The following is a 27,156-nucleotide window of genomic DNA, read 5'->3' on the forward strand; positions in this document are numbered from 1 at the left end:
CCATCCAATCAATCCATTCCATCTATCTATCTTATCTTTGTATCTCATCTATCTATCTCAATTATCCATCTATCCCATCTTTCCATCCATCCGTCGATGAGGAGGAGTAGGGGATAATCTTTATTATAAGGTCAGGGCTTTGTGCATTACTTCTATTCCCTGTAACAGTGCCCTGTAAAAGAGATGGTGCTGAGGCTGTCTGTGAAGCGGGGGGATAAGTGGGAGGGTTTTTGGCAGAGTTACAGGGTGTGTGATAACTTCTGGCTTGCAGCACAGCACAAGTAATAATCGGGCATGTAGTCAGAAGGGAGCAGAGGATTCTGATGAGGACATGAAGGCTGTGCTAGGGTCCAGGAAGTGAAGTAGAAAGGAATAAAACAACATGAAACTTGGCTGAAAATGTATATGGGGATCTTTAGAGGCATTATCTTTAAGCAAAACCAGTAACGGAGTTAGGGTAGTGGACAACCTCTTTAATGCTGAGCACCACCAAAGCATCTAAAAGTAATTGTACTGAGAGTGGACTGTATATATCACCTATTTATACTGTATATCATGTCATGTATTAGTTTGGATGCTAGATGTTCTAGTGCCATATATCTGTGTAATATGGGTTGGTTTTATTATGCACAACAAAAGTTAAGAAAAAAAAACGCCTTAACACCCTTCACAATTAGAAATGTTTATAAAATAGGGCTTAGTTAAAATTTGGAGATACTACAACAGAACGCAGACATGGGTTTTAACAATCAGGCCTTAATCTAAATACAGAACATTGCAAATCAAAATAGATAACCTCATAGAATTTCCACATTTCTCATCCAGGTATTTTGAACATGTAATAGGTTTTTCCATAATTTAATTCCAGGCCATGATAACTTTGCTGAAATTTACAAATACTCCTTTATTTGGTTTGCTGTTGATAAAATAAAAAAAAAAGAAACATTTAGCTGCTATTAACAGATTACATTTCGAAAGGCAATGATAATTTGAGAATGTGTATATTTAGGTAACAACACTGGCTATAATGACTTTCCTTTCTCAGCCATGATGAAACTTTGCCAAATAGCAACTGTTCATAAATAGAGGTTTCTAAACAGAAGTCATTGGGGAATGGCCTAATGTTGAGCAAATCCTAGCAAAATATGTCTGCATATAAATTCAATGCCAACATCCCTGTTACTTATAATGTACTGTATATGCCCATGTGATTGTTGTCTTAGTGGATTTGTCTTAAACCTATGTAAAAAATTCTGTAACTAGACTAGTTTTACTGGGCTGTTTTTTCATCTCAATCATAGTCTGGAGCAAACTGATAAAGGACGAGTTTTCCTCCAAAAAATATATAAAAGTTATTAATGGGGGAACTCTCCTACAGCTATATTGAGGTCCGATATTAACTATTACCATCAAATTTGACTATTAATCATTAATATCCACTAAGTTATGCCTTAACGTTATCTGTTCTTTATACTATATACTAACTGAGACAAAACTGAATACTAATAAAGAATATTTATTACACACACACAAGTCTACTGTCTATTACATACATATATATTTATACCCAAGCTGGTGACTATAAATATATATATGCACATATATTGATGCAACAACAGTAATACAGTAATATCACAACAATACGACACATTCAACCCACAATTACCTAGAAATATATTTTCCACCTACGTTTCATCCAATAAGCAGCCCTTCCATCTAACAGTAACTAATTGTAGAAAGGAAGTGCCCCAAAATGTACATATAGAGAGAGATGTATATGGAAATATATATGTACATTTTAGGGCACTTCCCTTCTACACAGACATTAATAACAATTGCAATAGCACATTAACCAAAAAGACATTTGACAAGTGTTTTTTTAGTTATCAATATACTTGTTGGCTTAATATAATGCAATCTCATGATATAAGTACCTGAATGACTTCTAAAGTAAGCTAAATTTAACATTGCACTCCTTGGAGTCTGGTGTGGGGGGCTGATGATTGCATATTATAGATAGATAGATAGATAGATAGATAGATAGATAGATAGATAGATAGATAGATAGATAGATAGATAGATAGATAGATGGATAGATCTTTCTAGAAAAAAAGCAGCACAAGCAAACAAAATATGAATGGCTGGGTGCCCGTCCTCCAGGTAAATACCAAACCTTCTTGTATATAGAAAAAATAGTAGAGACAGCACTCCAAAATAGATGGTTTATTAGCTCAGCAAGAGCTGTGGCCACAGCTATTTTTGAGCTAATAAACCATCTATTTTGGAGTGCTGTCTCTACTATTTTTTTCTATATATATCTTTCTATAGACAGACAGATAGAATCTAACCATGATATCTACCTACAAAAAATAAAATCTTAACTCGGCAGATAATCTAGGATGTTAACACACAAGAGAATCATAGGATCCTCTGGTAGACCAAGGTTCTAATACAATAATGGAACATAAAAGTTCAGTAGAAGACATTAAAGCTGATTTTGCTGCCAATCATTTGTCAAGGCGATCTATTTCTTATAGCTTGATTTACAAATAACCCACTAGTATGTAATAATACATTCGATGTGGTGTAAGCAATGATAACAATGTTATTGACACAAATAAAAGTGGATATGCATATGTATGGTGAACCTCAAGAAAACTGATTCTCTGGAGAGCCCAGGGAACCCCAGTCTGACACTGAGTGGGTATACCTTGTGTTACCATTTTGTAAACCTTTAGCTAAGAATTCCATTAGACTTACAAAATATAGCACTATGTAGGCAAATAAGAATGGTAATCTGCCCCTATAGTGCAGATTTCTACTTTCTTTTGAATTTTTGTCTTTTTCTTCCTGTCCACAACTCCTCTAGAAAAGTAAAAGCAGTTCAAGACTTTATGAAAATACAGTTATAAAGACAGATTTCTGTTGATACAAAGATTGCAAAATTCTCTTACCAAAGGAAATATCTAGTTCCCTGAAAAATGCCATCATGTTTCCCAAGCTCATCTCCTTCCAGTTCAACACCGACATATACGTCCTCTCTTCCTGGCAGGTGCCCCTTGTAAATTATTGTGCCTTTACTTATTTTTCCACCTGGACGTGAAAATTTTACCAGATCTCCAAGATTTATGTCTGCAACATTTTTTGGAGCAAATGGCCGACGTGGTAACACAGGTATATAGGGTCTATAGCAAGAAAGAAAAAATACAAAATGCATTTTTTTCAGATTTTCTTAACTACACATATTCCAACTTACTCTAATAAAGACCTTCAGCCTATTACATCGTACGTATTTTCTAATAGTGGAAAAATGGAAGTACAATACCAATTCCAAAAAAGTTGGGATGCTGAGTAAAATGTAAAGAAAACAGGAATTCAATGATCTGGACAGGGCCGACTCCAGGTTTTCGTGGGCCCCGGGCGAAAGAGTCTCAGTGGGCCCCTTTAACACATACCACGATTCATGATGCACAGATACCGCAGAGAAATGTGTATATATATAGTACAATGCCAAAGATTTCACTTCTTACATTACATGAGTGATATCTAAATTATACAATAGCTCAGAAACCGACGAATCCACGGAGCTCACTGTGGAGATCGGACAGTATAGTCCTCCATACAGAATAATGGGCCCCACATAGTCCTCCATACAGAATAATGGGCCCCACATTGTCCTCCATGCAGAATAATGGGCCCCACATAGTCCTGACAGGAGCCATGGCAGTAACTCACCCAGTGACCCCACATAGTGGAGAGATGGGCACCAGGTGGTCAGACAGTGCCAGGAGAAAGGGTCACATACCATTACAGTATAGCCCTCCTATAGCGGAGAAGACAGTCACCATCATCCCTGCCCCTGCCTGCCACTTCCTTCTCTGCCATTCTACACAGTCAGAAGGTTAGGCCAGGATTTCCTGTAAGATGCTGCAGACAGACTGCAGACAGTGCTATGCTGACTATATATAATATATCTATGTCTTTCTATATATAAATACATGATGATGCATGTGACTGTCACAGTATCTATATATAGAAAGATATTACATAAGAAATGCAGTCAGATAAAGTTACCGGCGGTCGGTGTTTGCTGGCTGGTGCTTGAATACTGAGGAGCTCGATCTCGGAGGAGGGAACCAGGCTGAAGGCAGCGCATGCGCTGTAGACAGTTGAGAATAGATGGTGCCATCATCTGACTGGATGTCTGCGCTGCCGGTGCATGCGCTGTGGCGGGAGGCTAAGGATACATCAGCGGCTCGGCCGGCGGTAACCCAGGACGCGGCGGGAGCGCTCACATAGCAACCAAGGTGAGTGCGGGCCCCACACTGTCCAGAAGAGGATCTGCCGGCCGGCGGTAACCCAGGACGCCGCGGGAGGCTCTGCAGTGCCAGCGCTCACATAGCAGCCAATCAAGATGAGTGGGCCCCCCGCTGTCCAGGGCCTCGGCACTTGCCCGGGTGCGCCGGGTGGTGATGCCGGCCCTGGATCTGGAAATCTCTTATTGCCATATTTTATTCAAAATAGAACATAAAACACATATCAGAAGCTGAAAGGTAGACATTTTTCCATTTCATGTGACAAAATTTACTTATTTAGAAATTGATGGCAGCAACACATTTCAAAAAAGTCAAGGGCAGACAAAAAGCTGGATAAGTAAGTGGTTTTAATGAAAAACAGCTGGAGGGTCACTTTTTAACAAAGTGACATAACTGTGTATAAAATGAAGCAAAGATGATCAGAGGCAGTGGTGTAACTAGAGTTTGATGGGCCCTGATGCAAAATTTGGACCTGGGCCCCAAACTGCATGTTGGTCAGATGTATAAGCCCTTGTAGAATTCTAGATGCCATAAAGACATAGGTGATCGCCCTCATATAATAATATGCCCATCCAGGAGCCTTCCTGCAATAATGTTTCCAATCCTGGCACTTTTATTTGGCCCATTCATGTATTAATATCCACCATTCTGGGCCCCTTTATTAAATAATGTCCCAGATTCTGGGCCCCTTCCTGGTATAATATGCCCATCCTGGGCGCCTTCGTGTTATAATGTCCCCCATCTTGAGCCCTTTATTTAAGACTGTCCCCAGTCTTGAGCCCTTTATTTAATAATGTCCCCCATCCTGTGCCGCTTCCTACAATAATGTTCCCAACCAATAATAATGTCTCCTATCCTGGCCCCTTGATTTAATAATGACCCACATCCCAGGCACCTTCCTGTTGTAATTATGTAGCTAACTCTGGGCCCCTTCCTGTAATAATTTCCTCCATCCTGGGCCCCTTACTATAATAATGTCCTACATCCTGGACCACTTCCTATAATAATGTTCTCCATCCTGGTCTATTTATTTAATAATGTCCCCACCCTGGACCCCTTTCTATAATAAGGTCGTCCATCTTGGCCTCTTTAATAATGTCCTGCATCCTGGTCTCCATCCTGGGTCCCTTCCTGGTATGTCATCTCACTCATCCTGTGCCCTTCCTATAATAATGTCCTCCATCCTGGCCACATTATTAAATAATGTCCTCCATCCTTGGCCCCATCATATAACAATGTCCTCCATCCTGGGCCCCTTCCAGCAATAATGTCCCATATCCTGGGCTCCTTCCAGTAATAATGTCCTCCATCCTGAACCCTTTATTTGATAAGATCCCCCATCCTAGGCCTCTTCCTATAATAATGTCCCTCATCCTAGGCACCTTCCTATAATAATGTCCTCCATCCTGGCCCCTTTATTATTATTTATTATTATTATTATTTATTATTATAGCGCCATTTATTCCATGGCGCTTTACATGTGAAAAAGGGGTATAATACAAGAACAATTACAATAATCTTAAACACAATGTGACAGCGACTGGTACAGGAGGAGCGAGGACCCTGCCCGCGAGGGCTCACAATCTACAAGGAATGGGTAAGGATACATTAGGTGAGGGTAGAGCTGGTCGTGCAGCGGTATGGTGGAGCGGTGGTTACTGCAGGTTGTAGGCTTGTCGGAAGAGATGGGTCTTCAGGTTCCTTTTGAAGGTTTCCACGGTAGGCGAGAGTCTGATACGTTGTGGTAGAGAGTTCCAGAGTAGGGGGAAGCACGGGAGAAATCTTGTATGCGATTGTGGGAGGAGGAGATAAGAGGGGAGTAGAGAAGGAGATCTTGTGAGGTGCGGAGGTTGCGTGCGGGTATGTAACGGGAGACTAGGTCAGAGATATATGGAGGAGACAGGTTGTGAATGGCTTTGTATGTCATGGTTAGGGTTTTGAACTGGAGTCTCTGAGCAATGGGTAGCCAGTGAAGAGACTGACAGAGAGGAGAGGCCGGGGAATAGCGGGGGGACAGGTGGATTAGTCGAGCAGCAGAGTTTAGGATAGATTGGAGGGGTGCGAGAGTGTTAGAGGGGAGGCCACAGAGCAGGAGGTGGCAGTAGTCAAGGCGGAAGATGATGAGTGCGTGCACTAGTGTTTTTGCAGATTCATGGTTGAGGAATGTGCGGATCCGGGAGATATTTTTGAGTTGGAGTCGGCAGGAAGTGGAAAGGGCTTGGATATGTGGTTTGAAGGAGAGTTCAGAGTCCAGGGTTACCCCAAGGCAGCGAGCTTGAGGGACTGGGGAGAGTGGGCAGCCATTGACGTTGATAGATAGGTCAGTTGGGGGGGTTGAATGAGATGGCGGAAAGATGATGAATTCTGTTTTGTCCATGTTAAGTTTTAGAAATCTGGCAGAGAAGAAGGATGAAATAGCAGACAGACATTGTGGGATTTTGGTTAGTAAGGAGGTGATATCGGGTCCAGAGAGGTAGATCTGTGTGTCATCAGCATAGAGGTGATAAAGAAAGCCGTGAGACTCTATGAGCTGTCCCCGGCCAAAGGTGTAGATGTAGAAGAGCAGCGGTCCTAGAACTGAACCTTGGGGGACACCGACAGATAGGGGGCGAGATGAGGAGGTGGTGTGTGAGTGGGAGACACTGAATGTCCGGTCTGTTAGGTATGAGGAGATCCAGGATAGGGCCAAGTCTGTGATGCCGATAGATGAGAGAGTCTGTAGTAAGAGGGAATAGTCCACTGTGTCAAAGGCAGATGACAGGTCTAGGAGGAGGAGGACAGAGTAGTGTCGCTTAGATTTGGCGGTTAGTAGGTCGTTGGTGACTTTAGTCAGTGCAGTTTCAGTAGAATGGTGCAGTCGGAAACCAGATTGTAGGCATCAAAGAGGGAGCAGGAGGAGAGGTGGGAGGACAGTTCAGAATGGACATGTTGTTCCAGTAGTTTTGAGGCATAGGGGAGAAGTGATATGGGGCGATAGCTAGACACAGAGGATGGGTCAAGGGAGGGCTTTTTGAGGATGGGTGTGATTGAGGCATGTTTGAAGCATGAGGGGAAGACACCAGTTGTTAGTGACAGGTTGAAGAGGTGGCCTAGGGCTGGGATGAAGATAGTGGTAAGGTTTGGGATGAGGTGGGACGGGATTGGGTCAAGTTTACAGGCGATGAGGTGTGATTTGGAGAGTAAGGAGGAAAGTTGATCTTCAGAAATGGTGGAGAAGGTGGTTTTGGAGGAAGAGGGTTGAGTATGTGTGGGGAGGGGCTGTGGGGGCTTTAGGCAAAAGCTTTGTCTGATGGTGTCAATCTTCTGCTTGAAGAATGAGGCAAAGTCTTTGGCTGAAATAAGAGGAGAAGGAGGAGGCACTGAGGGACGGAGGAGAGAATTGAAGGTGTTGAATAGTTGTTTGGGGTTGTGAGACAGGGAGGATATGAGAGATGTGAAGTATGTTTGTTTTGCTGCAGTGAGTGTGGACTTGAAGTGAGGGACTGTTTGAATGCGATGAAGTGCTCATGGGAGTGGGACCTTTTCCATCTACGCTCAGCAACCCTGGAGGCCCGTCGCAGTTCGCCCTTTATTTAATAATGTCCACCATCCTGGGCCGCGTCCAGTAATAATGTCCCCCATTTTGGGCCCTGTCCTATAATAATGTCCTTCATCCAGGGCCCCTTCCATTTATAATACCTTCTGTTCTTCTACTACACATTTTAAAAAGAAACAAATAATTTCTTCTTAACTTCCTTCACTCACATGACATGCGGCGTCCTCTGCTATAGCTGGCGACTAAACCAGCAGCTAATTTTGGTGTGCCCTCTGCGGGCGGGAATGACATCACTGCCATAAGCCTGTGATGTACACGCAGACAATGTGTATTGCGCTGCAGAGAGCTGGCGGGTCTCCGAACCACAATACATGTCAGCTGATGCACAGTCCAGGTGAAATAGGCACTTGCATTGACGAACTGCGATCGTTACGCATCCCCAATCTGTCAACTACTGTGTCTAAATTGAGACAAATGGATTCCGCAGGCGCTCCCGTGAAAGAAAGAGTAACCAAAAAATTGTTCAATCTTCCAAATGTGGTGCAATCACATGGAGGATATTCCACCAGGGAACACACCTGATGAAGGCTCTATGAGCAGAAATGCGTTGTGTGATCCTTTTTAAAGACTCCCTTCTCCCTTCCCTTTTTTGTACATCCATGTCCCTTATGTGTATTCACGGTTTTATGATTTTTTTAATAAACCTACAAATATTAATCCCTGGTGGAATATCCTCCATGTGATTGCACCACATTTGAAAGATTCAACAATTTTTTGGTTACTCTTTCTTTCACGGGAGCGCCTCCAGAATCCATTTGTCTCAATTTGTTCACGTGGTGGCTGTCTGTCGGGTAGGACAAATATACCCCCACCGTCTATGGAAGAGCTGCAAACCGTGGTCTGAGAACCCTAATAACAGACAAATTCCTCAAATAGAGTTGTGCCTATCAGCACAACTTGCTCAGGTGAGCATAAAAGATTTTATATTCTTTTAAAATTTCTAGTCTCTACTTACTCTCAGGTAGCGCTCTCTTTCCCTTTTTCCTCCACTTCTTTCTACCCAGGAACAATCAACTACTGTGTCTAAAAATTGTGGAACAAAATTGCAAAGACTTTGAATATCTAACCTGTTGCAGTACATATTTTCAAAAAATTCAGAGATCCTGATCAATATTGAAGGCTCGTGATCTACAGGCCCTCAGACTGCGCTGCATTAAAAACAGGAATGGGCATGGGCTCAAGAATACTTACCTAAATCATTGTCTGTGAACACAGTTCACTGTGCAATCCACAAATGTAAGATGAAGCTTTAACAAGAAGCCATATAGCAACACAATCCAGAAAAACTGTAGTCTACTATGGTCGAAAGCTCATTTAAAATGGACCGAGGTGAAATGGAAAACTGTTCTGTGATCAGATTAATCAAAATTTGGACTTCTTTATGGAAAGGTAGAGTAATGCACCTAGGGTGGAGTAATCCTATTGCTGCATATACATTAAATGGGAGTATACTCGGCACTACAGAACAGGAGAAGGACTTGGGTATTCTGGTTACAAGTAAGCTGAGCAGCAGTACTCAATGTCAAGCAGCAGCCGCAAAAGCAAAAAGATTTTAGACTGTATAAAAAGAGAAATAAAATCCCGCGATTCCAACGTATTGTTACCCCGTTTTAAATCACCTGTGAGGTCACATCTAGAATATGGGATCCAGTTTTGGGCTCCACATTTTAAAAAGGATATTTAGAACTTAGTCAGTTCAAAGGTGGACAACTAGATTATTACAAGTTGGGCTTGTTTAGCTTAGAAAAAAGATCTCAGAGGAGATCTTATTTACATGTATAAATACATATGTGGTACTGACACATGACTTATTCTTTCCAAAGACCACACACTAAGGACCAGGGGGCACTCATTACGGATGGAAGAAAGGCGATTCCAGCAGCTAAATAGGAAAGGGTTCTTTACAGCCAGAGCAGTCAGAATGTGGAATGCCGACCACAAGAGGTAGTAATGGCAGACTCTAACAGCTTTTAAAAAAGGTCTGGATGATTTCCTCGATACACATAACATTGTGGGTTATAGTTAAATTGGTGACAAAATCTACAATTAGTGGATGAAGATTGAACTTGATGGACCTAGGTCTTTTTTCAACCTATGTAACTATGTAAACCAAGGATGCCAGATCCTGCGGACCTAAGAGGAGAGGGACTATTCAGATTGCTACCAATGCACACTTCAAAAGCCTGTATCTCTGATGGTATGGGGTTGCATTAGTGCCAATTGCTTTGGCAGCTTACTCATCTTGAAATGCACTATCCATGCTGAGCATTATATAGAGAAGTTTTAGAACAACATTTCCATCCAGACAATGTCTATTTCTGGGAAGCACTTGCATATTTCAGCAAGACAATGCTAAACCACATACGACATCCAACACCACAGCATAGCTTGTCAGAAGAAGAGCTCCAGTGATGAAGTGATCAACTGAAGTCCAGACCTTTCACCTATAGAAAACATTTGGTGCATTGTGAAAAGCCGAGAAGGTCGCGTTTCTTTTGCTAATGTTGCCGTGGTTTATGCAGTTCCCTTAATAAACCACAGAAGATTTAAAGAGACATTGTTCTTGTGTCTACCTCTATGTGCAACCACGTGAGCCGAACTGCCACAAACCCTATTTGATATTCTCATATTATACATATACATTCGATACATGAGTTTTTATTGAAAAAATGCTGAAACTACATTTTTTATTCATTCCCTTCGGCGTCAAGGTCCCTAAGAAAAAAAATTCAATACACCTCTTCTGTAACAATTTATTTTTAATCCTCCTACTATCTTCCATATTAATTCCCTCCAACACCATCCATTTGAGATCAGAAACCCCATGTCTACATTCCCAAAAATGTCTTGCAACAGTGGCCTCACTGAACTTTTTATCCCCCACGTCTTTTTTCTTTCTTATTTCATCCACCTTCTATCCATTTTTTTGGGGATTCTTCATTCTTTCTCCATACAATTTAAAAGCTGACCGATGTTCATCTGTATGTCAGACCTACAAACCCCATCCCACGGGGCACTTGAGAAAATAAAACCACATTAGATGTATTACAGGTAAAAAAAAGCCCAGTATTGAAATCTTTGTGTCTAAAGTTGGATGGGACACGTAGTCCCCCCTAATAATAGCATTACAATTCTGAGAATTCATACAGACAAACGTGCCCTTTCTCTGTGTCGGCAAGAAAATTTGTTTAGACAATTTAGGTGTCCTAAAGTCAGCTCTTACAAGACTATTAAGAATAGTTTTACCCTTGAGAAAAATAAACCTAAGTGATTCCCTGAACAATCCTCCAAACTTTGGATTATGCTGTAATAGACCCCAATATTTCCTAATTGAATTCCTAATTAATGAGGAGTGGATATGTGGCACCCTGCTGTTCACAGGTACCACAGGACCCAAAAGGGTGCATGGATGGACTTCTGCACAAGAGGCCCTCATTACATACAAACACCTCCACCCTTCCACCTCATACCACCAGAGGGAGCCTGTTAGGGATATATATATGGAGGCTGGAGCCAGCCAGTTTAGTTTAGAGTGTGATGCCACTGAGAGCAGTGAAGACGCAGCACTTCTGCTGCCGTATTGAGGGCCCAGAGTGTGGCAGATGGCGAGGAGGAGAGGAGAGAGGAGTTGAAGGGGCAGAGGAGCATCATAGGCTCACCCCGAATATACAAACCGGACACCGGGTCTGCGCCTACAGAGTCCTTTATACCGAGTAGAGATCACTGGCATACTAGGAGGACAACAAGTCCCTGGCCGACCTGAAGCTAAACCCTTAACAGGATCAGTAACCACGAAGGCCCCAACGTTACCAGGGATAGTGGTTGCCAGCAGAAGGTCCTACTACCAAGCGACAGGTGAAGGAACAGCATGACACATAAGCTAGGCCCAGTTGCAGTCTGGCCAGGAGCATACAGAGAGGCAGACACGGACCAGGAGGCCTTATACCCGCTCACCGGGGAGAAGTCCTGAAGTGCACCCACCCTACTGAATACCCTGGACCGTACCTGACATCCGCAACAGTAAAGGTATTGAAGCGAATCGCCTGTCTCTGTCCGTTACTCCTGCTGCGCCATTCCGCCTGCACTACAGGTCCCAGCATCACCACCATCAAACTCCACACTGCCCCGGGGGCCTGCTCCGCCTGTGGGGAGCAGAAGCATCCCAGCTGCCATCCCATCACCTCCCAGAGGTCTGCAGCAGCGCTGGTAATCCTTACCAGGTACCACAGGTGGCGTCACAAACTATTTATTTTATTTTTATTTCTATCCAAGTTCCAATCCCCTTTTTCAAGAGTGACCCCAGGGTAAGGGCCCGGGAGCCAACCACCGCGACATCCCCAAACCAAGTAAAGGCCCGGGTACCGAGTCATCCCCATCCCCTGGGCACGTCAGATATCATAAGTTGAAATAAAAGAACATTTATTAATTTTATTCCTCACCTTCTTCCTTCTCAGTTCATCCCTCATCCTCATACCAATTTCCTCAGTAGTATTAATTATTGAATTTTTGTCATAACCATCATAACCCCTTTCAACAATTTTTTTAATCATAATATCCTTGTTCTGATGATATGAACTATCATCACTGTCAAGTGCACCAGTCGTGTAACTAAACCATCACTGCATTATAACAGCTCTGCAGTATGCAGTGAGAGAGACTATAACTCCCAGCAAGTGACAGTGCCTTCACAGGTCATTTACGTAAACCATCACTGTGTCGTAATAGCTCTGCAGCACGTGGTGAGGGAGACTACAACTTCCAGCAAGTGACAGTGCAGACACAGGTCATGTAACTAAACCATCACTGCGTCATAACAGTGATATGTGATATTTTTTTTGCATATAGTAACAAGCATTGGTAAAATTCTGATTCATCCCTTTGATAAAAATCAATTCATTTTTTTTTGTTGTTGTTTTTTCAGCATACCAGAAAACTACAGATGTCTGAATGAGGCCTGAGGATCTGTTCAAATGTAGCAGATTTGTTGTGGAGAATTTCCATAGAAAATCAGAGCAAATTAGCAAGAATCTGCAAGGAAGTCCACAACAGCAAATTTGCACTGCGTAATTTTGGTGCAGATCTTTCTGGTAATTCACTGTGGAAAGCAGCAGCTTGTAAAAGAAAAAGAAAAACTTGCTGGTAGTTGTAGTCTCTCTCACCGCATACTGCAGAGCTGTTATGACCCAGTGATGGTTTAGGTACACGACCGGTGCCTGCACTGTCACTTAATGGGAGTTGTAGTCTCCCTCACCACATACTGCAGAGCTATTACGACACAGTGATGGTTTAGGTAAATGACCTGTGAAGGCACTGTCACTTGCTGGGAGTTGTAGTCTCTTTCACCGCATACTGCAGAGTTGTTATGATGCAGTGATGGTTTAGGTACATGACCGGTGCCTGCACTGTCACTTGCTGGAAGTTGTAGTCTCCCTCACCGCATACTGCAGAGTTGTTATGACCCAGTGATGGTTTAGGTACATGACCGGTGCCTGCACTGTCACTTGCTAGAAGTTGTAGTCTCCCTCACCGCATACTGCAGAGCTGTTATGACCCAGTGATGGTTTAGGTACACGACCGGTGCCTGCACTGTCACTTAATGGGAGTTGTAGTCTCTTTCACCGCATACTGCAGAGTTGTTATGATGCAGTGAAGGTTTAGTTACATGACTGGTGCCTGCACTGTTACTTGCTGGGAGTTGTAGTCTCTCTCACCGCATACTGCAGTGCTATTATGACATAGTGATGGTTTAGTTACACGACCTATGCATTCACTGTCACTTGCTGGCTCTTTGCCCTCAGATACCACAGTCATTCTTGGCCGTCGCACCTTGATATAATAAAAATAAAGAGAATGCACGTGCATTAAAAAATGGTTATGGATTCACTATTTTTTTCCAATCCTCCCATTTTCCCCTAAAAAAATGTAACGAGTAAATCTTTACATTCCATGTGCCACAAAAGTGGTTCTAACATACTATGACATCAAGGTGATGATGCAGTCACTGACTTTGTGTTCACAGAATCAACAGCGGGAGAAGGATGGTTGCAATAAACAGCTGCACTCCTGCTGTAACTGCCGAGATCGGAGAAAATTCTGATCCAGGCAGGCCATCTTGTAGACGTGATCACCAGCCACTGCAACATTACCGGGACTGGCGTCACTACACAGGTAGCATGAGACCAAATAAAAATCTCTTTTCCTTAAAAAAAGCATTTTTAACATTGTTTACTCCACAAAAGTGGTGAAAATGCAACAGAAATGTCCTCCAGTCCCTGACTGTGGTGAAGCTTGTAAGCTGAAAAATGGGCCAAATTCATTAGGAGGCACACGCTGTTTTACACACTGTATTGTGTCTCAGGTACATGTGCATCAGGCTAGAGTATGAACCGTTAAAATCTCTACATAGAGTAGGATGGCCCTGTGAAATCAATCACTCCTGTGGACGGACCCTAGACACTCCAGTCAGACCCTCTATCAGACCCTCAATCCTAAATGCATATTGAAATGACTATAATAAATGAATCTCTCTTCAAAATCTGCCATAAATATATCTGCAAAACCCAGAGCTGCAGGGGACCCCATCGAAGTCCCCTGCAGCTGCAGGTAAAAATCTTCACCAAATCTGAAATAATTCTTACAGAAAATAGCCTCCAACAAAGACAGTATGAAACCAATTTTAAGATTAGTCAGATGTGAGTCTTCACACAATTTTTCTCTGACAGCCCGAATTCCTTCCTCATTGGAGATTATTGGTGTAGAGACTTAAAGGGGTTTTCCCACGAACAAAAGCTCATTTTATTCAATAAATCTTAGAATAATAAGTTCCACAATTGGATGTGTTTAAATAAAATGTTCCTGAGCTGAGATAATCTTATAAATGTGCCCCTGCTGTGTCCTGTGTAATGGCTGTGTCTGACCGTACAGGAACATGGTCTGATCATAACACATCTCCTGGGCAGGGATGGAGGGAGTAAAAGAACATGCAGACATTATAGCATGGGATCGCAGGTGATTTTTTTGTGAGATAAAACATGTCACTGCCTGTTTTTAAACCCTGTTTTACTTCAAAGAAAAAATCATTTGCGATCCTGTGCTGTAATGTCTTGTGACGATACAGCGTAAAATCTTAATTTTGCCAGATATACTTTCTGATGGCAAGATCAGCATACCTTTATTTTTATGTTGACTTTTTAACCTGTGATCTTCTTTGGTTAACACAGGCTATTATTTGTATAACCCTGAATGCTGACTTCTATTCCTTTGGAAACAATGATGTTTACTATGCTAATGACATATTGTACTAAAAAGCCAGTTAGATGTGTATTTACAAGAGCGCCATATCATACCTACTATGTAAATTGATTAGCTCAAACAATGGGACTTGTGTAAGCCCTGCACCCTTACCTTTGACTGATGACCTTGCACAGATGTAAATATAAACAGGGATGTCTGTAGTGCTGGAAACAGAATCATGGAGCATCAGAAAGACTTTACAAGGACAACAAGAGACATCCTTCAGGACAGTAGATTGATTGCATGGCATTACCCAAAGAGACACAGATTTGGATTTTACATGAATCTAGCCTAAGGGTATCGGCCCTGACTGGAAAGATTCGGATCTGCTCCATTGAAAATCAGAGAGACATGGATACATTTTGGGGAGACCAGGGTGGGACGAGGAAGTCACCTGGACCCAAGGATATGTTGTTTTGGGTTGCCAGGTGGAACCCTCCGGTCACCTGCAACCCATGGAGACATTCTGAGAAGCCAGATTGTGACCTGCCGGTCACCTGGCCCCATGGAAACTCTCGGAGAGGCCAGGGTGGTACCCTCGGGTCTCCTGGCCTTGTAACTCAATGGACTGCTAGCTTCCTAAGCTTGCTGCTACCTTCTCTCTGTGGGGGCCCACCAGAAACGGGGGGCCACTGGTTGAGGTAGTCAGCCTGGGAAGTCTACAAAGTCGCAGCTGTTCTATCCCAGGCGGAGCAGAAGGGTGAGACTGTGTAATGTTGTACCATCTTGGGTATTTTCTGGGACTGTTCTATGTGTTTATTGTCCGCTTTGTGGTTCAATAAAGTATTGCCACGCTGTTTTACCCTCATCCTGTGTTGGCTGAGTATTATTACGCCCATGGAAGACCCCGGGTCTTCACATATCTGTATACTTCCCACTCCCTTTGTTCAGGAGCTGTGGTATGATCAGACCATGTTCCTGCATGGTCAGAGACAGCCATTACACAGTACACAGCAGGGGCACATTTATAAGATTATCTCAGCACAGGAATGTTTTATTTAACCCCTTTACAGCCTGGTACGTAATAGTACACACCAGGCTGTCACCCCTGTTCAGTGCGGGCTCCGGCGCTGAGCCCACACTGAACCGGGCACATGTCAGCTGATTATTACAGCTGACATGCGCCTGCAACAGCCGCGGGTGGACTCGCAATCCACCCGCAGCTGTTAACATGTTAAATGCTGCTGTCAATCTCTGACAGCGGCATTTAACATCGCCGCGCGGGAAGTGTGTCACTTACCCCGCCCATCGGTGACCCCGTCATGTGATCGTGGGTCACCTATGCGTGGACATGACAACCCTGGGTCTGCAGCAGACTCCAGTGGTTGCCATGAGCTGATCGCTATGAGCTCCACCTAGCTCATAGCACAGGAGCACTTATGCTACATAGAGGTGATCTGCTGATCACCTCTATGTAGGAGAGGCGATCAGATAAGTGAGAGACTATAGAAGCAAGCAAAAAGTGAAAAAAAAAATGTTTTTAAAAATATAAAAAAAATTACAAAAATATAAAAGTTTAAATCACCCCCCTTTTGCCCTATTCAAAATAAAATAATAAAAAAAAACCCCATATACACATATTTGGTATCACCGCGTTCAGAATCGCCCGATCTATCAATATAAGAAAAGAATTAATCCGATCGGTAAACGCTGTAACGAGAAAAAATTCTAAACGCGAGAATTACGTTTTTTGGTCGCCACTACATTGCAATAAAATGCAATAACAGGCGATCAAAACATTGGATCTACCCCAAAATAGTATCAATAAAAACTTCAGCTCGGCGCACAAAAAATAAGCCCTCACCCGGCCCTGGATCCCAAAAAATAGAGACGCTACGGGTCTTGGAAAATGGCGCCTTTTTTTTTTTTTTTAGCAAACTTTGGAATTTTTTTTCACCACTTAAATAAAAAAGAACCTATACATGTTTGGTGTCTACGAACTCATAATGACCTGGAGAATAATAATGACAGGTCAGTTTTAACATTCAGTGAACGTGGTAAAAAAAAAAAACATCTGTGGTATTGCACTTTTTTTGCAATTCCACCGCACTTGGAATTTTTTCCCCGTTTTCCCATACTCGATATGGTAAAACCAGTAATGTCGTTCAAAAGTACAACTCGTCCCGCAAAAAATAAGCCCTCACACAGCCATATTGACCAAAAAATAAAAACGCTATGGCTCTGGGAACAAGGGGAGCAAAAAACGAAAATGCAAAAACGGAAAATCCCAGGGTTTCGAAGGGGATTGTGGAAGTTCTTATCATTCCAAGATGTATTGATTAAAATGAACTTTTGAGAAAACCCCTTTAAAGATTTATATGTAGATTTTTTTTTTTTTTTTTTTACAAAGAACAGTGAAAAAACGTCCCAATTGTTTGAAGGATACTAAAGACTTTCTTAACAGAATCGAGTCTGTCGATATTTCCAGGGTTGATCTACTCTCTACTCTGTACTTTGAATGAGTCAAGAGATTGGTCGAGGTTGTCACACGGTGTATAGTTTAAAAAGGAAGGAAAAGGATTAGAATGATGTGCTTGAAAAAGGGGAGGATCCCTGAAATGTTGCTTCAGGTGCGGATTCCTTCAGTGTCAAGCAGTGTCTCTATTCATCATATTGTCGGCTCGGCCAGGTGAAGAGGATCATCTACACCAAACTTATGTGTCTTGATCTCTATGGTGAATATGGTGTATGTGTAATTGAATTTATTCTTACCCCATGAAAATTCTATGATAAATGATTAAAAAAAGCATTGCTTTAAAAAGAAGACGTCTGGATACCGCGTTATTTGAATCGCACAATGTTCTGGTAAAAATTACCGAAATGGTGTGTTTTGGGTCATAATAAAAAATATTCAGCTGTACCAAAAGTTAAGTAATAATGATATACATTTACTAATACATAATCTTTGTATCTATGCTGTTTTTATTTTCTGATTTTATATTTTTTATTCAATTTTCTTGAAACAATTATAGGGGTACTCATTTTACCAGAGCTTCTGAAAACAACATTTAATCCCGTCACCCCGAAGCCTGTTTTCACCTTCCTGACCAGGCCAATTTTTTAAATTCTGACCAGTGTCACTTTATGAAGTAATAACTCTGGAACACTTTGACGGCTCCCACTGATTTTGAGAATGTTTTTTCGTGACATATTGTACTTCATGATAGTGAAGAAGTTTATTAACTCTTCAGGTGATTCCCGGGAATTAATGGAATGTGTAAGGAAAAAATAAACATTTAACTTTTTTTCACACAAATTTTCCTTTATTCACAATTTTTTTTACTTTCACAAGGGTAACAGGAGAAAATGGACTCCAAAATTTGTTGTGTAATTTCTCCTGAGCACACAGATACCCCATATGTGGGTAAAACCAATGTTTGGGCACACGGCAGGGGCTCAGAAAGGAAAGAGTAACATTTTGGAATGCAGATTTTGATGCAATGGTCTGCTGGTGTCATGTCACCTTTGGAGAGCCCCTGATGTGCCTAAAGAGTGGAAAACTCCCGCAAGTGACCCCCTTTTGGAAACTAGACCCTTCAGGGAACTTATCTAGATATGTGGTGAGCACCTTTAACTCCCAGGTGCTTCCCACTTATAAAGAAATTGCAGTCATCAACTGCCCCGATCTCCTCCCTCTCATGTCCTGACTCTGCACTGAAACATTATAATGATACATTGCAGAGCACCCTGGATGAACCTGCTCCTCCTACACATAGAACAACTCGGCACAGACGGCGACAAACCTGGCACACGCTACAAAAGCGTTTTCTCCAGCGGTGCTCCAGGTGCGCTGAATGTCTGTGAATAAAATCCAATCTGGCCGAAGATTTCATCCATTATAAGTTTATGCTTCAAGCATACAACTCCGCCCTTCACCTCTCCAAACAAACCGATTTAAATATCCTCATTACCTCACTTTCCAAAAATCCTAAATGCGTCTTTGACACTTTTCAATCCCTCCTCCATAAAAGAGTGAAAGCTCTGACTACAGACCTCAGCGCTGACGACCTGGCTAATTATTTCAAAGAAAAAATGTACCATATCAGACAGGAAATTTTCTCCCACTCCCCTAATACCATGCAAAGTCCTTCCTCTCCCATTGCATCTATCTCACTCTCTGTCTTTGAACCAGTCACGGAAGAAGAAGTGATCAGGCTCCTTGCATCTTCTCGCCCTACTACCTGTACCAGTGACCCTATTCCCTCACATCTCCTTGAGTCCCTTTCCCCGGCTGTCACCACTCACCTAACTAAAATATTTAATCTCTTTTTCTCATCCGGTATCTTTCCCTCATCATTTAAGCATACATCTATTACTTAAAAAACCATCCCTTCACCAAAACTGTGCTGCTAACTACAGACGTGTGTCTAATCTTCCTTTCATCTCTAAACTCCTGGAACGCTTGGTCTACGCCCGTCTAATCCGCTATTTCTCAGATAACTCTCTTCATGACCCGCTATAATCCGGTTTCTGTTCTTTACACTCCAATGAAACTGCCCTCACTAAAGTCTCTAATGATCTACTAACAGCTAAATCTAATGGTCACTACTCCCTGCTGATTCTCCTGGATTTCTCTGCAGCTTTTCACACTGTGGACCACCAGCTCCTCCTCAAAATGCTCTGCTCTATTGGGCTCAAGGACACTGTTCTATCCTGGTTCTCCTCCTACCTATCTGACCGCTCCTTCACTGTATCGTTTGCTGGCTCCTCTTCCTCCTCTTCCGCCGGCTTCCAGTGTTCAATTGTGCTTGTGTCTTTCAGACGCAAGTACAATTGAAGCTCTGACTGCCGGGTCAGAGCAACACTAGCAGCGTGATCAGGTCACGTGATCACACTGCTGACGTCACTGGTCGGCGCTGCTGCACACAAAGATGGTGGTAAGTGCTCCACACTGGAGCTGAAGACAATGAAAAGAGAGGGGGCAATATTTATGCTGTGGAGGGGGGATATTTATGATGTGGGGGGAATATTTATGCTGTGGGGGAATATTTTTGCCGTGGGGGGAATATTCTGTTAAGTGCTACTTGCTAGAGCTGAAGACCCTGAAAATTAAATGTAAGGGGGGGGGGGGCATATTTGTGCCGTGGGGGCGATATTTGAGACATGGGGGCCATTTGTGCTGGCGGGGCAATATTCTGTGAGGGGAATATTTAGTGTGGGGGAGAGGGGTAGGGAAAATTTAGTGTAACAGGGAGGAAGATTTGAGAACACAAGTTTGTGGAGCAAGGGAGGGACAGGTTTAGACAATTTGGAGAGCAGGAGAGATTTGAAGCCACAGTATGAAGAGACGGTGGGGAGATGGGGGCATATATGAGGAAATAGTATGAGGGGATGGGTGCATTCACAATATGGTGATTGGGAGAGATAGGTGCAGACACAGTATGGTGAGTGAGGGGATTGGTGCAGACATAGAATGGGGAGTATGGGTGCGAACGCAATATGGGGAGTGAAGGGGAAATGTATGCAGACACAGTATGGGGAGCGAGTGGGGGGATGGGTACACACACAGTATGGGGAGTTGGGGGGGATGTGAGAGAAGAACGTATGAAGAGGGAGGGGGAAATGTGTGAAGAGACAGTATGGGGGAGAAAAGTGTGAGTGGGCACAGAATAAAGACTGAGTAGTGTGAGGGGGTTGCATGGGGGTAAAGTGTAAGGGCACTGCCAGGAGGAGACAGCATGCTAAGGAGGGGGAGTGTGATGAGGGGGCATAGTATAGAGACTGGGCCCTATAAGGGGGACACAGTGTGAGAGGTCAGTGTGAAAAGAGGGCCCAGTATGGAAAGGAGGGGGCAGTATGGAGGACCTATACCATAAGAGGCACAATTTGGGGGTCATATTTTGTGCAGGGAATATAGTAAGGGCAATTATTTATTCTGGGGCTCAGCGTAGGTCAGATATTTTTATTCAGGAGCATTATAATGACACTGCTATCTTTAAGGGCATAGTGTGGGGAAATACTGCAGAAGACCGGAGAAGATGTAAGTCTGCAGAGACAAGCTGTGGATGAAAAAAATCATCATGGAGTCTGGACAAGATGAAGATGAAAAGAAAAAGACGTTGTCTCTGAAGTTGTTCATCTAAAAAGGTACCTGGATGTAAATGTTTTTTTTGAGATACTAATTCTCATACTTTTAAAGGGGTTGTCCAGTCTTGTGATGAGTCTGCAGTCACTCTATGTGACTGCAGACTTCTGAATTCTCACAGTGCACACTGCACGTTGTCAGGATTCTCTCATGCTGGCGATTTGCATGCTTGCGGTCACGTGCTGACTAGACATGCGTGGACTCACTCAATGAATTGAATGAGGCTGGACAAGTCTAGTCGTAATGTGGCCAGAAGTATACAAATGGCATACTTGTGCAAGGGAGAATCCTAAAAGTGTGCAGTGCATGCGCTGTGAGAATTCAGAAGCCTGCAGTCACATAGAGTGACTGCAGACTTTCATCTCAAACCTGGATAAGCCCTTTAACTATAAAATAAAGCCCTGTAGCCAATTCTAACAGTGAGTAATATAGTCACTGCCAGGATTCAGCTCTGCTTGCCGGTTCCAGCAATCATCACATGGATACCTCACTCATATGCGATTTTCACACGGTCACGTGACAACTAGGTTTTCTTCCTGCTTCTCTCAGTTTTTCACTAAACATTGAGAGAATTAGGAAGAGCACCTATCCGGCATGTGACTGTAAGAGTGTAAATCACTTATGTGCTTTGAGTGGTGGGAATGGGGGGGGGGGCGCCAAACTGAATTCTTTATGCATGCCTAAAAAGACCGGACACCGCCGAATCATAGGCTAGACAGCATCCACAGTGCCTCCATCTGCCTCATTATAGGGAATTTTCTGCTGGGGGTTCCTTCTGAATCACGGATTTCAGAGATTTACACGGAAACCCCGGTGTAAGCGCCCAGCATAGAGCGCAAGATAAATGTGAGCAGAGCCTTACTGCGATCTTTGGGAGGCAGAATGAAAAAATCAACAGCAGATGAAGAATTGGTTTTATTTTTTTTTACAACGTTCCTTGTGCGGTATAAGTAATTAGTTGACTTTATTCTTCGGGTCGGTGCGATTACCGCAATAACAGGTTTTTTTTATGGTGTTCACTGAAGGGGTTAACTGATGGTACAGTTATATAGGTTGGGTCGTTCTGGAAGTGGCGATACCAAATGTGTATTTTTTTTGTTTATTTTTTTTACAAAAATAAATTTATTGCAATGCTCTCTGAGCAGGCGCTGACAGGCCACCTTCCTGAATGATCCCGTGGCCATCTTGGGACTGGGGGTCACCATGGAGAACATCAGCACAACGATATCGCATTGCGTTCTGCTGATGGGATCACAGAGGAAGCTCACTCCCTCTGCGATGCCTCGCGATGACGCTGTCACTATTGACAGCAGCATCATAAAGGTTAAATGACCGCAATCGCTGCTAGCACTTATCATGGGAGTTGCTGCGGGGTGTCAGCTCTCACATAGAGCTGACACCCGCATGTGATTGCGATGGCGCGCAGCGTGAGCACGCGCATGCACTGCGCGGTATATATACTGCTCTTTGCGGGAACGCAGCTCCCTCAGAGCATTATATATACGGCGCATGTCGGGAGAGGGTTAAAGATATGCTTTACAGCTGCCACATGGGCCATAGAGACAATAGTATGAAGATCTTCATTGACTTCTATGAGTGTTTTCTAGTCATGCTCTGAGGTTTGCGCAGGGGTCATTGTGCAGAGAGTATAAGAAGCAGGTGAGATGCGACTATAACCTATTGTGAATGGTTGATCTTATGTTAGCTATACAAAAGCAAAACCTTTTGTTGAATTCCTGTCTGTCATAATTATAAGATCATCGCTGAGAAATGATCGCAACAGAAAAGGAAGTGTCAGCCTGCTCTAAGGTTTAATGGGCAGTGTGAAAACTGCAATATTTCTGGATTTAAGTTTTATAGAAAGACAAATGAAATCAATTAAAACATTAATAATTATGTTTAAAAACTGTTTAACATATAAACGTGATTTAAAAAAAAATAGTTCATTGTTTGACAAGACATTCTGGACAACCTCTTTTATGGTGGTAGTTAAAAACTACTGAATTAATGTTATTGAAAAACTAATAATAATGTAGATCATGAAATCATATTTCCCCATTCATTTACATGCAGGGTATCACTACTGCATTATGCAAAGATGGCTATAAACACCTTACAAGTGAAACAATAGTTGGACAGCAGATTGGTTCCAGACAGATATTCAATGAAGCATAAGATGCATGGGAGATGTTCCAAGAAAACAGTCTCCCACTCATGATCCTGTAAAGTTTATATTTCTTTTATTCTAAATTTATTAGTTGTTAATTAACTTAGTTTCTATTTTTATTTCCTTGTACAATACCAAGTGTTAATTGACTGTGCTTGGCAGTTTATTTAAAAAAAATCTGTAAAGTTGAAATATTTTAACATCAAATTTGGTAAAGCGAGAAATAAAATATCTAAAAAAAAAATGTTAAATTTAAATTAGGCATGACTGACAGCTTGTTATTGAAATAATTTATCACCTGCATTGTACATAAAAGTATGAGCCATAACTTTAAAATTTTTCTGTTGCCATAGCTGTATGAGGGCTTGTAATATACACTGCAGTGCCACAGTATATCGTACAAAATCACAGTTTCCTATGAAGCCCAGCCTTGGATATTCTTCACACGAGTACTGTCATGGTAGGCATGGGGGCCTTCAGCAGGCATCTGGCTGCCATGGCAACCTATCGGCATCTCGTGATCACGTCATAGGAGGGCAATGGACATGTGGAAAGATGCGCCCCTGGACCGTGTGCTTTCCATGCCATGGTCAGAGATTAACAAATGCAATTAAGGGGCTAGCAGTGGACTGAGCTAAATCAAGACTCACTTGTGTCAGAAGCAGATGATGGGTATGATGCAGGCTCAGCTCCTGAGCCGGCATCATACAAGGGAACCCATCCAAGGGAACCCAATATATGAACTACCAATACGTCATATTTTGGGAACGGGTATACATATGCATATGTGGCACCCTGCTATTACAGGTACCACAGGACCCAAAAGGGTGCATGGATGGACTTCTCCACCAGAGGCCCCCATTACATAACAGACACCTCCACCCTTCCACCTCATACCACCAGAGGGAGCCCTGTTAGGGATATATATACTGGAGGGTGGAGTTAGGCAGTCAGTGAGTGTGCTGGCACGTCAGATCAGTGAAGAAGCAGCATGTGAGCTGCTGTGCTGAGGGCCAGCCAGGGCCTAAAGCACGTGCTGAAGCCTTGGGGCCTAGAGTGGGGCCGGAGGCAAGGAGAAGAGTGAGAGAAGTTATGGGGGCAGAGGAGCATCTTAGGCTCACCCGAGAACACAAGCCGGACACCGGGTCCGCGCCTACAGGGTCCTCTACGCCCAGTAGGAATAACCGGTATACCAGGAGGATTCTAAACCCCTGGTCAACCTGAAGCTACAATCATCTAAAGAACTAGGAACCACGAAGGCCCCAGCGTCCAGGGATAGTGGTAGCCGGAGAAAAGTTCTATTACCAAGCAGACAGGTGAGAGAGTGAAACAGCATAGAAGCTAGGCCTAGTTTCAGGCTGGTCAAAAGCTTTAGAGAGAGGAAGAAACGGACCAGGAGGCCTACTACCCGCTCACTGGGGAGAGTCCAGAAGTGCACTCTTCCTACTAGGTACCCTGGACCATACCTGCCGTTACACCAGTAAAGGTACTGAAGCGAATCCCCTGTGTGCGTGTCCATCATTGCCCCTGACCCGACCGGGCCACCTCTCACCTGCATCCCTTTCATCAACCCTGCCCCGCCTGTAGGGAGCAGAAACATCCCAGCTGCCATCCCATCACCCCCTGAGGTCTGCCGCAGCGCTGGTACCCATTACCAGAAACCACAGGTGGCGTCACGAGACAAAACTGTTAACTGTTAACAAAACCCCTTTTAAAGAGTGACCCCAGGGTACGGGCCTGGGAGCCGACTGCCGTGACATCCCACAGAAGGTCAAGGCCTGGGTACCGAGTAACCCCCGTTTCCCCCTGGGCGCGTCACATATACGATCACTTTTTGGAGAGGGAAACTATAGTTTTAAAATGTACATTTTGAGGGTACATGCAATTTTTGATAACTTTTTATTGCAGTTCTCTGGGGAAGTCAGTGGCCAAAAAATGAAAAGGGGGGCAATTTTTACATTTTTCTAGGCTGAACATTTATGGATGTGGTGATGCCAAATATGTTTTTTTAATCTTTATATTAAAATTGAGAATAACATAAACTCAGTTTTTTAATTATATTAACTTTTTAAATTAAATATTCCATATTTTTTAGTCGTTCTAGTGGATGGATTGAACCTGTGATTACTTTATCACTTGTGAAATTATTGACCTCCTTTGAAGCACTGGCTTCAAAGGAGCACCAAGATGGTAGTGATGGGTGCTTTCAGGTGGCACCCAACTGCCCTGGTAATCCATCAGCACTTCGGAATATCATCATGCGAGGGCGATGAGCACCTAAACAAATCTCCCATCCGAAAATCAAATCACTTTATCCACTGTCAGAGATTCACAGTGGCATCCAAGTGGTTAAACAGCAGCGAATGAAGTTAGCCCATAAGTCTGCACTGAGACTGAGAATTTTACCACTTCTTAACACATGACAAATGTGTCTATAAGCTACAAATAAACTCTGTGTTGTCTAATCTTTGATCCAAGAGAAAACAAGGGAATAGCAAGCGCAATAGAGTCTTATCCGATGGACAAATTGGCATAGGTGAGGGGTAAACTACTCACCTTTTGGGATTGACAGCTGATGCAGTAACCTCAGGTCGGGAGATCCAGACGTACAAAGATAGGAGGACAGGAGTAGTAGAATGCGCTGCTGATGTAATTCAAGAATCCAGAAGACATTGTACAGGATTGGCCATGCGGTTTATTCTCAACGCGTTTCGAAGTTGGACCAACTTATTCATCAGGAGGCGACTATTGTGGTTTTCCAGTTGAAAAAGTTAGTCCAACTTTGAAACGTGTTGAGAATAAACCGCATGCTCAATCCTGTACAATGTCTTCTGGATTCTTGAATTACATCAGCAGCGCAGACTACTACTACTATCCTCCCACTTCTTGTCTAATCTTTGTTCTGGCAGTCATACTTACCTTTATCTGTCCTGTTGGAGAGAGCTAGACCAGGAGTATAGAAAGAAAAAAAAGCACTCATAGGAGAATACCATATAAAAAAGGTAAATCCCTCCTTTCACTAATGGCAAGCTCAAATAATTGTTATGTGTTGGGAACACAACACCTATTGTAGAATGTATGAATTCGATTACTGCTGCCCATCCTGTAAAGGCAGAAGGAACGTCTTGAATCAATGTGGAAGTTTATGGAAGTCACAGTAGGAACAAAAACGTTATCCGTATTTTATGAACCTTACTCTCACTAGCAGCTAGTTCCTATCATGACTTCCATAAACCTCAACCCTATTTTTGGTTAACATGTATTTAGTAGGTTACATTCTATTATTGTTGGAAGGGTACTTTCTTGGTCAGAAAGGTAATGATTATGACTGATTATAGTTTGGATTATTTTATAGATTTACAGTCAGCTTTAAAGAGACAGTATCAGTTATATTTTCCACCTTTACCTTTTGCTAGCAGTTATTTTGATAGTAGGTGTACCAAATGTGTTTGTTGCATGTGGAGAGATAGGAAGAATATCTTGGTTCTGGTTTTCAGAACATAGGTCTTCATCACTGAGCTGTATTTCTTCACCTGCAAGAAATGTTACTTGGTTATTACATTTTTTAGATGTCTTGAAACAATGAAGATACTTGCCATAGTCTAGTAATATGACAGAACTTCAATTAACCACATTCTTCCCAATACAGGTCTATATTGTAACTTTAAGTTATAATAACTCACCAAATAGTGTAACATTC

At 42.8% G+C, this 27,156-nt stretch overlaps 1 protein-coding gene across 3 annotated transcripts in view; it reads right to left on the reverse strand.

The window, feature by feature from the left end:
- Nucleotides 1-697: 697 nt before the first annotated feature.
- LOC141252203 (uncharacterized) overlaps nt 698-27,156 on the reverse strand; it is a 98,494-nt gene continuing 72,035 nt past the window's right edge. For all 3 annotated transcript variants that reach the window (XM_073670480.1, XM_073670481.1, XM_073670482.1), the window contains 3 exons: nt 26,863-26,989; nt 2,955-3,185; nt 698-916 (listed from right to left, as the gene is read on the reverse strand). In XM_073670480.1, the coding sequence (XP_073526581.1) occupies nt 859-916; nt 2,955-3,185; nt 26,863-26,989 (416 nt within the window). In that variant the 3' untranslated portion in view covers nt 698-858. The remainder of the gene's footprint in view (nt 917-2,954; nt 3,186-26,862; nt 26,990-27,156) is intronic.

The sequence above is a fragment of the Phyllobates terribilis genome, unplaced genomic scaffold, assembly GCF_046119375.1.
Source record: "Phyllobates terribilis strain yellow unplaced genomic scaffold, ASM4611937v1 Scaffold_2__4_contigs__length_985480577, whole genome shotgun sequence".
Classification (NCBI taxonomy): domain Eukaryota; kingdom Metazoa; phylum Chordata; class Amphibia; order Anura; family Dendrobatidae; genus Phyllobates; species Phyllobates terribilis.